Below are 15,702 nucleotides of genomic sequence, written 5' to 3'. Positions count from 1 at the left end.
ACATTGCCAAACACACCTTCTCAAAAACAAGATTCAGTTAGTCTTCCAGTTGAACCTTCACCTATACCCATTGACCCAACTCCACTTAGTTCTTTATTTTCTCCAACAACCTCTCCTTCTTCCTCACTATCGTTTCCTAACCAAGTTGAACCCATGACCACCGAATCACTTTCAACACTAGACACCAGTCCACCATCACCTTCTCATCCCCCGTCACCTTCTTCACCGCCTGAGCAACCCCATCCTCGTCATTCCGACCGGCCTCACCGACCTCCAGCATATCTCTCTGATTACTTGTGTAATTTCTCTCTCATCTCTACAAATCAATCTCCCTCAAAGTGCAAGTATCCTTTGTCTTCAGTCATATCTTTTTCTTCTCTTTCATCTTCACATAAAAAGTTTCTTTTATCTCTACATTCTGACATTGAGCCAAAGTCTTTTAAGGACGCCAATCAACACTCTAATTGGCGTAGTGCTATGAAAGATGAGTTGGATGCTCTTGAGCTGAACAAATTTGGCGTCTTGTTGATTGCCCTGCAGGGGTTAAGCCAGTTGGCTGTAAATGGGTCTATCGCATCAAACGTAAGCCTGATGGTTCAGTTGATCAATATAAAGCACGCCTTGTGGCTAAAGGGTTCACTCAAACTGAAGGTATTGATTTCTTGGAAACTTTCTCCCCTGTTGTCAAGCCTGCCACTATCAGATTAGTTTTGGCATTGACCTCTATGAAGCATTGGCCTATACATCAGTTGGATGTCAATAATGCTTTCTTACATGGGGATCTTTCTGAGGATGTTTATATGACTCTGCCACCCGGATTTATATCTCCTCAACCGAATCAATGTTGTAAGCTACTAAAGTCACTGTATGGTTTACGACAATCTAGTCGTATGTGGTATGACAAACTTTCTCACCTTTTGCTATCTCATGGATATCAGCAGACCTCATCTGATTATAGTTTATTTGTCAAATTTATTGGTGATCAAATTTCTATCCTTTTAGTCTATGTTGACGATATTGTTCTCACTGGTAATTCCATTTCTTAACTTGCTGCCATTAAGTCTATTTTGCACCAACACTTCCGAATTAAAGACTTGGGCCCATTAAAATATTTTTTGGGTATTGAAGTTGCTTAATCAGAGAAGGGAATTTGCTTATCTCAGAGAAAATATTGTCTTGATCTTTTGGAGGATTCTGGTTTATTAGGTGCTAAATCTGCCTCTGTTCCAATGGATAGTACCACAAGACTATATCAAGACAAAAGTCCCCTGATATCCGACCCTTTTGTATATCGTCGTTTGGTTGGCCGTCTTATCTATCTCACCACTACTCGACCGGACATCATGTATGCCAGTCAACAATTAAGTCAATTCATGGCATCTCCTACTGAATCTCATCTTCAAGCTGCCAAGCATGTGTTACGATATCTGAAAACTAGTCCCGGCAAATGACTTTTCTTTCCAAGGGAATTAGAAATTCAACTTCTCGGCTTCAATGACTCTGATTGGGCCGGATGTCCTGACACTCGGCGATCTTTAACAGGTTATTGTTTCTTCTTAGGCAGTTCTTTAGTCTCTTGGAAGACCAAGAAACAAACCACCATTGCCCGCTCATCTTTTATCTTTCATAGGCCAATACTTTATATATACTTAGTTTTACCTTCATAATTTACAATTCATTCAATCAACAATCAATAAAATTTCATCCTTTCTTTTTCACAATTCTTTTATTTTTCTATTCTTTCACAATTTTATTACTCACAAAGGCGAATTCAGAGATTGAATGTGTTGGTAAGTGTGACATGATTCAGAGTGAAAGTGTGAGGTATCAGACTGACAGAGTAATATTGAAGAAGGAAGACTGAAGTCAGAAGAGTCAGAAACTAGAAACCATTAATATAAAAATACAAAATTTTATTCCTTCCATTTTTATTTTACCACTATAAAAGACCATATATGCTAGAAGAAAATATCATTTGTTTACCAATTACTCTTTCATTCGGTAGCTTTTATAACAATTCTTTTTCTTCTTATGAGGTGTCGCAAGAAAGACAACTATCGTAGACACAAACTACCACACACTCTCCGGGTTTTCATCATTCAGAGCAATATATGATACGTCGTTATCCATGAGACATTTATAAACTATGCTGTTATTATGTATGCATAAAATTCGTATTTAAACTTAAGTCATTTACCTGTTTCAACGTCACTTGCTATCCTTCATCATATCTGTTAAATCGGCCTGTGAGGCTCACACTTGATCGAGATTTTGACATGATGATAACTGGGCAACGCCATAGTTTTCTTGGGAAGTACAAGGTATTGCTAATATCAAATACATTGGTAAAACTAGTGTGGTTCTTTGAACGTCAAAATGTTGCTGTAAAATTTTTTTTCCTCTTTAAGATGTATTTTAGGCAGAAAATGACTATGAACTGTTGTATTAGTACTTTTGATTGCTTCTATCTGGCTTAAATTCTGGGAGATCACTGGTTCTTCTGATTTTAATGTGGTTGAATAGTCAATTAGAGATATTATCTGATTTAGGTCGGATTTACTAATAAGTTTGCCTCTTATACATTATGCAGGAATGATGCTGACCTTGTTGATGAAATTGTCAAACGTGTCTTACAAAGGTTAAACCAATCACCCCAAGGTGATTTGCATGGTCTTGTTGGAATTCATGGACCAATTGAAAAGCTAGTATCATTGTGCACGGAATCTGTTATTCTTGGCCTTTGGGGCATGGGCGGTGTTGGTAAGACAACTCTTGCGACTGCAGTTTTCAATAGACTGTGTGATGGGTTTGAAGGATTTTGCTTTTTGAACAATGTAAGAGAAAGAGCTAAGAAATATGGTATAGATCATTTGAAGACAGAACTTTCTAAACTGCTAAAGGAAGAAGATGCAAGTCCCTTTGTCACGCCTGGTGGGATAACTAATTTTGCCAAGAAAAGACTTGGTAAACAAAGGTTCTTGTTGTTCTTGATGATGTCAATGATTCAGATCAAATTGAAGATTTATGTGGAGGACATACATGGTTTGGGGCAAGTAGCAGAATCATAGTGACAACAAGAGACATGTCCTTGTTAAGGCGGATGCTGATCATATACATGAAGTTGAGGCATTGAATTATGATGATTCTCTTCGGCTTTTCAGCCTGAATGCCTTCAAGCAAAACTGCACTATAGAAGCAGAACAAGTTGAGTTGTCCAAGAGAGTGCTTAACTATTGCAAAGGCCTCCCTTTAGCATTGAAAATCTTGGGTTCCTTTCTTAAAGGAAAAACTCAACAAGAGTGGGAAAGTAAACTGGCCAAACTTGAAAAGATGCCTGATGAAAAAATCCAAAGTATATTGCGACTGAGTTATAATGAATTAGATCGTAATGATCGAAATATGTTTTTGGAACTTGCATGTTTCTTTGATAGAAATACAGAAGAGCAGATAAAATCTCTTCTTGATCGCTGTGGATACACAACTACTATCGGGCTGACAAATCTTTGTAATAAAGCTCTTATTTCCATTTCAAACAATTGTGTGTCAATGCATGACATTAATTCGAGAAATGGGTCGTGAAATTGTTCGCAAAGAATGTCAAGATGATCCAGGAAAACGCAGTAGACTATGGGATTCTTGTGATACCTATGAAGTACTAAAATACAATAAGGTAAGCGTAAGATTACCCAGATTGTAATTTTGTCCCATTTTGATATATATTTAATTTTGACATACATACTATGCAGGGAACTCAAGCTATTCAAAGTATCACTTTAAACATGTATGAAATTGATACGATAAGGTTGCACCCTGAGACATTTGAAAGAATGCCAGAACTGAAGCTTGTTAGATTTCATGCACCCGGTTTCAGAACAAAGTTGTGTGCTCCAGAAGGTATTACATCCCTGCCAAAGAAGTTAAGCTATCTTCATTGGGACGAGTTTCCTTTGAAATCTTTGCCGTCTTCTTTTGGTGCTGAGAGATTTGTTGAAATCATAATGCCCAACAGTGGATTGCAAACGCTTTGGGAAGGTGAACAGGTATGGAAACAAGATTGTGAAATTAATTTGATGCCATACACATGCATACCTACCTTTTAATTAGTTAATTTCAGAATCTTGTAAATCTAAGGAAAGTGGATCTAGATGGTTCGTCAAGCCTAATGGAGCTCCCAGATTTATCAAAAGCTCCAAATCTTAGAGAAGTGAGTATCTCTGGTTGCAAGAGTCTGCGTCAAGTTCCTCCATCTGCTGTATGTTCCCAGAAGCTGAAATACCTGAACGTGAGCAACTGTGAGAGCCTTGAGTCCATAGCAGAGCTTCCAGCATCGGTTGTGTGCATAATTGCTCGCAACTGCTGCTCACTACACACTGTATTTGTATCTGCTTTGGATTCTGTGGCTGAAGAGCCAATCCAGCAGCAGCAATTTGAGGATATAACCTTCAATTTCACCAACTGCTACAAATTGGAAGGGAATGCAAGAAACAACATTACGGAACATGCCTATGGCAGACTAAAGCGACCACTAGCAGTAGCACCTACATGTGCTACAACACCATGGCAGTATACGGGTAAGTTTCTTCCTCTGTGGAACGACAGGCACAATCATCCCAAGTTAAATGTGTTGTCAGGTGCAGACCCGGGATGGTTCAGATATATAAACCCAGAAAGAGGGGCCGTTACTCTAGATGTTGCCTCAGGTGATAACTTGTTGGGATTCATCTTTTGGGTCATGTTTCCTGCATACTATGGGAGTTACCAAGTGGACGCCACTGAAGTGTCATATAAGTATTGCGTTAAAGTGATGCATGGCCCAAGTTTCAGCTATGACGGGTATTGGATGCCAGGCGAGAATATATGGCATAACGGTAACTATTTTTGGTACGACGGGCAATGCTGCATTGACATGATCAAGGTAATGGAAGAAAGCACCAACACTAATAACAGTATTCAACTCGTGGTTTCATTCCAGTTCTTCTATGATCGTCTTATTTTGGGTCAGCCTATTGTGGAAGATGATGGCAAAGAATTAGAATATTGGGGTGTGCACCCAATGTACGCCTCAGATGTTCCAAACTGACATTTTGGTGTTATAACGACTGACTTATATATTCTTATGAGCACAAGTGCTGAGCAAAAACATAAAATAATTAAAAAGTAAAATTCAATCATTATTGTTTAAGCAAAAGTGTTTGATATTGCCAACCAGTTATACTTCAAATAGTATAACTTCTCTATCTTTATCTAGAGATTTCAGAGATGAGTTTTATACTTTTATTTGATATATTATATGGTTTAGATTGTATTGAATAAATTTTCAAAATTTACATTTGAAATCTAATGCTATCTTATGGCCTATTATAAAGGGAGTTTAATTTCTAATCTTTTATTTACATTTCTAATCTTTTAAGAGCAGATATAGGGTTTGTTTGGATAGGTTTTAAAAGAAAAAATTTTTTTTTCGAGTTATCTTTCTTTAAAAGATTTTATAAAAAAATAAAAGTAATTTTATGTTTGGATATCTCATACAAAAAAATCTTTTTATTTATCAATTATATTTGAGTATAATAATATAAAAATATTTTTCTGTTTATTTATTACATGAAAAACATCTTTTTTTAACAAAAAAGGATTTAAAAAAAATATAAATTACAACTTCTCAAAAAAGTTTTTTTTTTTTATTTTTCTAGTATTTTTACTTTTACTACTAAAAATTTGTCAAATACGCTAAAAAAATTTATTAAAAAAAGATATTTTTTTAAATCAAAATAATGACTCCAAACAAACACATAATTTTTCTAAAAAAATAAACTTTGTTTGAAACTTATCAATGATAATATTGAGAATGAATTGTCAAATAATGTAATAATAAAATTCTTAAGTAAACCGTAATATATAAATCAAAGACTAAACAAGAATAATAATTAAGATAAGATCAAATAAATTTGACTAAATACTGCTTATAAATCTGTAATAAGAATAAACAAGTTGAACATGAACATGAATATGAACGAAATAACAATATACTAGAAAAGAACATAAAGAAAATAACAACAGTAGAAAAAAATTGATTTCAAACACTCACTTATACTGTATTCTATAATATTTTTTGTCATGGTGACAAAGAATCTTACAGAGATTTCAATGTTACTTGAGATGTTTTATTGAATTGAAATCCTTTTGAATGTCTTTGACTCTTTTGTTTATAGAGAAAAATTTATATTGCCTTGAGTAGTTTTGGCCTCTTCTCCCACGTTTTTGTTTTTACTTAATCTCCAAGTTTAATCGTCCATATTTTATCATATCTTGGTAGTCAAATAATAGTTTTCACATTTTTTCCATCAATTATATTTTTCACATGTTATTACTTATTAGTCTTATTCAATCTAATATTCATTTTCGATTCTAGCTAAATTGTGTGAATCAAAAATCATATTTTATATTGTTATTAACTACGGTCAAAACAATTATACTGCATCAAACTTTTGTGCTAACAATAAGATAATAATTAATAACAACAGTTTATATCTGATTGAATATGATAATTATAAGTTTATAACTGTAACACCTCTAAAATCTAAAAATAAACAAAAAAGTATTTTAAGACTCAAAACCCACCAACCCCCCAGGCCCAGGCCCACCCACTTCCCTATCAAGGCCCAATCCCAGCCCACCACTCCTCTCACCTCCCCCAAGCAGCGCCGCCCTGCCGACGAGAACATCCGCGACGAAGCCCGTCGCAACAACATCACCCACGACAACCTCTTCTCAGCCTGCTACGTCCCCTTCAACGCCGACCCTTCCTCCACCGAGTCCTACTCCCTCGATGAGATCGTTTACCGCTCTCAATCCGGCGGCCTCCTCGACGTCCAGCACGACATGGCCGCCCTCAAGAAGTTCGACGGCGAGTACTGGCGCAACCTCTTCGATTCCCGCGTCGGCCGCACCACCTGGCCCTACGGCTCCGGCGTCTGGTCCAAGAAGGAGTGGGTGCTCCCCGAGATCGACAGCGATGACATCGTCAGTGCCTTTGAGGGAAACTCCAATCTCTTCTGGGCCGAGCGTTTCGGCAAACAGTTCCTCGGCATGAACGATCTCTGGGTCAAGCACTGCGGCATCAGCCACACCGGCAGCTTCAAGGATCTCGGCATGACCGTTCTCGTCAGCCAGGTATTCATAATCATATTCCCGTTAGGGTTCTTAGATTCTTAGTTATCAAACTATTATAAAGTTAGTTAGTTAGCATTGCTTATTCTGCAACTTGTAATGTTATTTGGGACTGATTTTGAGTGTTTAATACAAGGTGAACCGCTTGAGGAAGATGAATAGACCTGTGGTTGGTGTTGGTTGTGCTTCAACTGGAGACACCTCTGCTGCTTTGTCTGCTTACTGCGCTTCTGCGGGGATCCCTTCCATTGTGTTCTTGCCTGCTAACAGGATCTCCATTGCGCAGTTGGTGCAGCCGATTGCGAATGGTGCTTTCGTGCTGAGTATTGACACCGATTTTGATGGTTGTATGCAGCTGATTAGGGAGGTTACGGCCGAGCTGCCGATATATTTGGCGAATTCTTTGAACAGTTTGAGGCTTGAGGGGCAGAAGACTGCTGCTATTGAGATTCTGCAGCAGTTTGATTGGCAGGTCCCTGATTGGGTCATTGTCCCCGGCGGCAACCTTGGCAATATTTATGCTTTTTACAAAGGGTTTCATATGTGTAAAGAGTTGGGGCTTGTGGATAAGATTCCCAGGCTCGTTTGTGCCCAGGCTGCGAATGCCAATCCTTTGTACTTGTACTTCAAGTCAGGGTGGAAAGATTTTAAGGCGGTGAAGGCTAATACTACCTTTGCATCTGCCATACAAATTGGTGACCCTGTTTCAATTGACAGGGCTGTTTATGCCTTGAAGAACTCGAATGGGATTGTTGAGGAGGCGACTGAGGAGGAGTTGATGGATGCCATGGCTCAAGCAGACTCCACTGGCATGTTTATTTGCCCTCACACTGGAGTGGCTTTGACTGCATTGTTTAAGTTGAGGAATAGTGGGGTTATAAAGCCTACCGATAGGACTGTGGTGGTGAGCACGGCTCATGGGTTGAAGTTCACTCAGTCCAAAATCGATTATCATTCCAAGGATATCAAGGAGATGGCTTGCAGATATGCTAACCCGCCGGTGCAAGTGAAGGCGGACTTTGGCTCGGTTATGGATGTGTTGAAGAAGTATTTGCTGAGTAAGGCTCCAAAGCATTAGGTCAGCATTGCAAGTTTTGGCCCTGTTTCCCTTCTTCATTGCTGCTTATTTCCTTTAGGCACTCCAATCTATTGTCTTTTTTGTTAGCTTTAAGTATTATAACTTGCATTCTGTATACTGCTTTATGGTAGAATATGCTTACTGATTTTGTTGTAGACTATTTATTTGTTGAGCATGTTTAGCTCTCCCGCACAAATGAGTTTGATAAAGCGAGGAATGCGCCCTCTTTGGTTTGTTACTGGGTTATGAAATCCCATTCATGTTATGCTCTAACCAAACTGTAGGTGCTACCTTACAACTCTGCAATCAAAGGACGATTCTTCAGTTGTAATTTTTGCTACAGAGTTGAGGCCAAATTACTTCTGTTATTTTTGCTTTTGCAGTTGTTGAGTGTTTAATTGTTTATAGAGTTGACAGAAAGTTGAAAGTTTTACATTTTTATGGAATTGGAACAAATTGGAACTGCATGATATGCTTTATATTTGTTGGTACTGTATTTGTTAGCTTCATTCAATAAATTTACCCCACTGGATCATAATTTGGATTGAAGTTTCCAATCCTGTTCATCTCAAGAATTCTTGAACTTTGGGACAAAAGAATCTCGCTTTAGTCTTTGAAGATACTCCCTCCTTTCTCTCTCTATTCTGTAGATTGAAGTTATTTTACTGAAAAGTTTCGCGAAAAGATAGAGTACAGATTAATCCAGCAGTAACAAGTAGTTTTCCCCCTTTCTGAAAAGTTTCTTTGTAACATTTTTTATTCATAATCCTCTTTTCTAAAAGTTTTGTACTGGCCACATTTGAGTTGCTCAAAACATAAGGAAGGAATTTTGAGTGCAAAAGCAGTACCCACAACACCGTTCTCTTGATGCTTATATTGTTAGACAACTGTTACCTTTTAGGCTTTATGCAACACAGAATCTTAGTCACACGTCACCACATCAAAAGTATTTTCATGCTTTTTTAAGGAAAACTAAGATCAAATTAAAAAGGGATAAAATGCAAGAAGAGATCTATTGCAAAGGAAATAAAACTCCTGTTCTTCTATACTGTGTGGTACTATCGAACTTGATCTCAATTGGTACATGATAACAATTTACTGTAACAAAAAAGAAATGAACAAACGAATACAAAGAACAAAACAATCTGATAAACAAAGACAAAATCTCAATTTCGTAACTTCAACTTGGGTCCATTTCTTTCCAAATATGTTGAAGGTCCAAGATTGGATCTCCCTATTCCCTGCTTCTCCCTGGTGGAGTTGATCTTTTCCATCCTCAAACCAGCTCTGAATGTTTCAATGAAAGTACCAGCTTTGGTATCAACATCAGGGCTGGGATAGAACAACATTATTTCAGGTTCTAAATCCCCACCTTGTGGAGAAGAAGGACTATTATCATTATCCCATTGACTTGCCTCACTGCTGGGTGAATCCACAACATCTTCATCCAAATCTGGCGAACCACTACTTGAACTACTAATGCTATCTACTCTAACATAGTCACCCTGCACCAGGAACTTCCACGCCGGCAGTTTAAATGGCGGCGGAGGCGGCGGTGGAGGTATTGGCAGCAAGGGTGACTCGTTACCAGTAATAACGTTTTCTTCCAAAGTTGAGATATTCTCTCTAAGATGGGGCTTAACATTAGCCTTTGCCACAACAACCTGCGGTTTGGTTCTTGATGATGAAACATCTGGGTGACCCTTTTTATGTTTGCTTTTCTTAGAGAAAAGATTCTGAAAAACCGAAGGCGGTGGTGGCATAGGTGGTGGTGGGGGTGGTTGTCGTGGAGGCAGAGTAGGAGGAGGTTCAGAATTCAGAATGCTTTCGAAATTCTCGAAGCTGCGCTGCCTTTGTTTCTTCCTATTTTTTCCCTTCAAAGACGTGAAGAACTCCTTAGTTGCACTCCCTCTCTTGTTCTTATTGTGCACCGCAGGAAGCGGGGGAGGTGGTGGCGGTGAGTGTCGTTGTCTTATGCTTTCAACTCCCGATTCTTCATACTTCGGCTTCTCAATCACTCGGGAATGTCTTGGACGATCTTTACTGGGTAAAGGTGGTGGTGCCGGCGGCGGCGATGGTGCAACTGCTGCTTGTACCGGCGGCGATGGTGGAACCGCTGCTGGTACCGGCGGCGAGCTGGGGACTTTGGTCGTACGAACTTCAAAGGTGTCAACTTCAATGTTCTTAATGATCCCCTGCTCTTCTTCTTTTTGTTCTTCTCCGGCAGCTGGTCTTGACGGCCTGCGACGGAGTTCTCGGTTCTCGTTGTGGTCGATGCCCACCTCGCGGTAACCTCTAACGTGGGTATCATCGTAAAATCTCCATCGTTCTTCGGCGGCGATCCACGACTCTTGGCGGAGATCAGGGTAGGAGTTGAAACTCCTCAACCTGTTATAAGAGGGTGTTCTCTCAGAGTATTCATACCAATGCATTGGTGTTTCTGGGTTTTGTTTAGCATAGTCTTGTGATTGCGTTGCTTCAATGAAGGTTTGATCTTGATAGGAGGAGGAACGTGGGGTGTCGTTGGTGGTAGTGGTGTTGTTCTTGCTGAGGAAGCCACATAGTATGGCAAAGAGAACCAGAACAAAGTTGAGTGAATCCCAGCTTTTCTTCACTGAATGGGGTTTAAGAATGTGTGAACTGAAAGAATGTAATGTAGGTGCTATGATTAAGATGAATGCAGTTGCAGCCACCAGAAGGATAATGAGAACCGCCCCGGAGCTGAATATCATGGAGTATGAGCGGCGGAGGTGGCGGCCGCGGTGGCTGGCGGCACCACTTTGGAGCCAGAAGGGTGTGTCGTCCACTACTTCATCCATAATGGTGGAAAAAGTTGAACTTTCTCTGTAATTGCTAAATGGTTTTTCTATGTTGGCCTTTTTATATGTGTTTCTTTGAGTTGTGATGTCTTGTGTGTGTTTATGAATATTTTGGTTTACTTATATTGTGGATGAATTGATGTGATTGGTGGAGATGTGTAGGGATGTTGAAATGTGTAATAATTAATTAATAAATAAAAAAAATAATGGCAATTCAGTGTTGGCTGTCTTGGAAGAATGACAGTTAGATGGAAAACAATGGTGGTATTTGCATTGCTGCTAAACCATGTGCATCCCCAAATTGAAGCTTGTATGTGTTGTGCTTGCTTGACTTGGCCCCCAATATTATTTCATCATTCTTGCAAGGGACTAATCATTGCCCTACCTTAATTCATGCCATGAATTTTGTTTCTCAATTATCCATCAAACACCATTCAATCTCAATAAAAATTTGTTTATACTAGTAGTGCATTAAAATTAAAATCAATTGGTGTGACAAATGAAATAAATAAAGATATTAGAAAAAATTATTTTTAACATAATATAAATAGTCCAAAATATAAGTTGTTAGATTTGAATAGGCACAAAAAGTTTCTCTATAATAATACACTTACAATAAGTTATCATATGGTCATAATGTGAATGTTACCTGATAATGATATTAATATTATATCTCTTACTCTTACTTGTTAACATGATTTCCACAAAAGATGTTATTAAAATATAAGTAGCTATAAAATGTGAACATTTTATGTTTAAAAAAATGTTATAGGTGCAGTTGTACAAGATATTTGGTTGATGCTGTCATTGGCATTCTTTCCGCGTGAGACAATCAAACATTACTCAAACTCGTTTAATTAGACCCAAAACAAATTTTGAGTAACTTATGTGCATAAACTTAGAAAGAGAAGGATGATAAGGACAAGTAATAGAAAAAGACTAGTTCTAAATAGAGGTTTTTATAAATGTCTTTAAGAAAACCGTGTAGCGTAATGTCTTGTTTGTTTTTGTTTTATGTCATTATCTTCAACAGCGTGTAAGTTTTGTTATATATGCATGCTGTGTTATCAACCAGCAAACCACCCTCAAAGAAAATTGAACACTATTCAATTCTTTCGCCGCAAGCCTTCAGTTTTTGATTGATTATTTATCTGATATCTTTCTTGAGACTGAATGTTTGACTTTGTCTGCTAGTTCAATTTGATGGCTATAATCTTATATTCGAGAAGTAGCTAAGAAACAACCTCTACAATCTCTCTTCAAAATATTTACAATTACTTTAAGGTGAATACTATAGTGTGTTATACTTAAATTATTAAAAAAAATAAATAAATAATATTTAATAAATTTTAAATAATTTATTTTTTATTTTAAATTTTAAATTTTTTATTTTAAAAAAGAAATTAAACAATTTAGACACCACAACAAAGACACTATAAAATTCATCTTACTTTAAAGTTTAAACTAGCTATACATGTATAAATTAAAGTGCATACTAAAGTTGCATGTGGAAGGAAATAATCTTTGTACCATAATGTGTATTTTTTATTATTTATTTATTTTTAATAGTAAAAGTGAAATATGAATTTCATACAAGTGGTCACAGATTGGTCAACCATACATCAAGCTTGCCCCATCTAGAACCAGTAGATTTGATACAAGATGAATAACAGCTATTATTACAACAGCAAGTCATCAATAACAATAAATAATAATTAAAACATATAAAATAAAAATTTAGTTAATATATGTTCTAAGAATATAAGTTACGACTATTATTGGTATATCAAACTTAATAATAATCAATATAAAATTTTAAAATTTATGTGAAAATTTCATTAGATATTATTTACTTTGTTTTATTGTTGTAGTTTTCTTTTTTTTTTAAATGTTGTGTTGTAATCTAATCTCAGTGTCTTTTTAACTTTTTGTGAAAGACTTAATTATCAAACAAAAAAAGTTGTCTTGATTATTTGAGAATTCACCATATCTATGTAAATTTATCATTTTACATTTTCATTTGTGCTCAATCTTTTTCATCCATCTTCCTTTTCCACTAGTACACATATATTCTCACAGAATTTTATAGTCAGGAGTTAATTAGATGAAAATATAGAATGGGTAAAGAATAAGGTTAAAAATGAAAATACTTTTTTTATTCACAAAAGGTGATCAGGCCTTTTTTTTTTAATTCATTTAATGTGTCGTTAGATGGGATATTGTTGTATCATAAATTCATGATTATTAAATTAAAGAGTAATACCTCAAATAGGTATTCAAGAAATTTACGATCGGACAGATTTGTCCCCAATAAAATTCAACTAAGATTTTGATTCTAACGTTTTTAGTTATACATTAAATATGTCTTTATGGCAGTTTGACCTGGTTAGGACTAACGGTGACGTTCTACATAGAGGTTAACGAATTGATGTGTCAGGTTAACTGCGACGTGTCACCTCTAGGACAATTTGGTCCTCATCCAAACTGGACAAAACGACATCATATTGGATCATGAGGCGAATGACGTCGTTTCGTGGAGGACAGATTCGTCCCCACCATAGAAGGCAGAGTTGCAAAATGGCGCCATTTTAAATTGGGACCTATCTATCTGATGATTGTGCTTTTATAGGGACCTATTTGCCTGATAAGTTAATGTTTGGGGACCTATTTATTTAGGGGTATAATAATTGAGACATTGGTAGTTGTAGTTGTATTTTGTATATATGTGGTGGCTGTTTAGGCAAGTTTTAATCTGTGTTGATTATCAAATTGTTGGATTGAAATGTCTCATTATATTTGGATGGATATGCATGAAATCAATTGTGGTGAAATAGTATAAAATAAACACATTGCTTTTGGTTTGTTTCATACATTTATCAAAATGGTTACATAACTGATAATCAAAATATTATAACCACACAAGTAGTTAAGTTTAATAGCAACATAAACCAAATCACACAAAAGAAGGTTTATTTCCGTTAATATAGACTAAACAAAACAAACCAACCCAAGCAACAAAAGATCTATTTTCTCCAACATGACAAAATATGGTGTTGGAATTCTTAAAAGCATCATTTTTTCATAGACTGCTTCAATCCCGGTGTTGGAATAAATTTGAACAATCTAGATGTTGTGCCATTGGTTGCAACTGCTATGGCCGTTTTAGCACTAACACTTTCCTGAGCCTTGGGCCTGATTACTGTTTGGTTTGAACGTCTAAAAGATTGCTGAGCCTGGAATTAACAAAATTATTATGAGGATGCTTCATACACATTTCAATATACACATTAAGTCATTCAAAATTAGCATACTTTGGGATTGTTCGAAACATTTTTTGTGACATGTGAAAGAGAATCTTCAATTTGAGTGTCATGAGAGGGAGGATTAGAATTTTGCAAGCTACTAAGTCCAGATACATATTTTCAATGAAACCAAAAAAGGGCAATGAATATATTTGAGGGTAATGTCACCAACTATAGGTCAGATAAGTCTCCAACATTAGCTTATCAGACAAATAAGTCCCTATAGAAGCACAATCATCAGGCAGATAGGTTCCCATTTAAAACAACGCCATTTCGCAACTCTGTCCTCCACGAAACGACGTCGCCTCATGATCCAATTCGACGTTGTTTTGTCCAGTTTGGATAGGGATCAAATTATCCTAGAGGTGACACGTCGCAGTTAATCTGACACATCAACCCGTTAACCTCCATGTAGGAAGTCACCCTTAACCAGGTCAAACTGCCATAGGTATCTGATAGATAACTAAAAACGTCAAGTCAAAATCTTAATTAAATTTTGTTGAAGATAAATACGTCCGATCATAAATTTTTTAGAGACCTATTTAAGGTATTACTCTAAATTAAAATTTATTTTCTCAGTTTTAAATTGTTTAATGTTTTAACTCTATATTCAATTCTTACATGCATCATTCATGATAAAAGGATTAAACCACAATAATAATAATATACATGCATGCATGTTATTGATGTGAATAGCATATTATTATTTTAAGTTTAGAAGGTAGAGATGCTCAAAACCTTTTAATCAAAAGATAAATAAAAATGACACAAATTTATTAAATTCAAAAGAAAACAGTAATAACTTATCAAATATTAGACACATTTACCTTAAATAAATATACTCTAATAATTTATAAACATCAGAGTACTTAGAGAATACATAAAAAAATACCTAATTAATAAGATAAAATACATATCAAATTTAAATAATTACAAGANNNTATAAGTGTCAGATAAATTTTTTTTTTGTATTTTTTCTTTATCGCACTATCTGATGATGTTTTACTGGCTGTTTCATCATCTTCAACAGCAGCAGAAGTTACAACTTCATCAGTTTTTCTTGGTGCTCTTCTCCTTTTCTTTTACAAAATTCATCATAAGAAGATAAAGAAGAAGTAATAAAGATAATAGAATGTATGATCACATTACAATTTAAGAAAGTCCAATTAATTATGGAGGTCGATAACACAATTTTTTCAATTTTATGTTAGATATAAACAATTTTTAATAGTACTAGAAATAATAAAATTATTGGCGTGACATGTTGTATATAATTTACTTGTAATAAACATACTTTAATAATATATATACACTGGAATATTTAAAGAATACGTAT

The 15,702-nt window shown here is 36.1% G+C and overlaps 2 protein-coding genes and 1 pseudogene across 2 annotated transcripts; 1 reads left to right on the top strand and 2 right to left on the bottom strand.

Moving 5' to 3' along the window:
• The window catches only part of LOC110265895, a 91,729-nt pseudogene that overhangs the window by 49,495 nt on the left and 26,532 nt on the right, over positions 1-15,702 (bottom strand).
• On the top strand, positions 6,607-8,678 carry LOC107610279 (threonine synthase, chloroplastic; the record flags this gene model as incomplete). The annotated part of the gene is given in 2 exon segments (XM_021108510.1): positions 6,607-7,170; positions 7,304-8,678. Coding segments are annotated over 2 exon segments (1,506 nt in total), but the record flags the coding sequence as incomplete, so codon positions are not given.
• Positions 9,268-11,159, bottom strand: LOC107614319 (pollen-specific leucine-rich repeat extensin-like protein 2). Its single transcript, XM_016316529.2, has one exon. It carries the CDS (start codon positions 11,062-11,064, stop codon positions 9,412-9,414), a length of 1,653 nt encoding a protein of 550 aa, XP_016172015.1. The 5' UTR covers positions 11,065-11,159; the 3' UTR covers positions 9,268-9,411.

Source organism: Arachis ipaensis, chromosome B08 (genome assembly GCF_000816755.2).
Source record: "Arachis ipaensis cultivar K30076 chromosome B08, Araip1.1, whole genome shotgun sequence".
Classification (NCBI taxonomy): domain Eukaryota; kingdom Viridiplantae; phylum Streptophyta; class Magnoliopsida; order Fabales; family Fabaceae; genus Arachis; species Arachis ipaensis.
Note: the sequence above shows the minus strand (reverse complement) of the source record. Positions and strands in the feature narration are given on the sequence as shown.

Excerpts from the sequence above, each read along its gene's own strand:
- LOC107614319 (XM_016316529.2), bottom strand. The coding sequence starts at position 11,064 with ATGGATGAAGTAGTGGACGACACACCCTTCTGGCTCCAAAGTGGTGCC.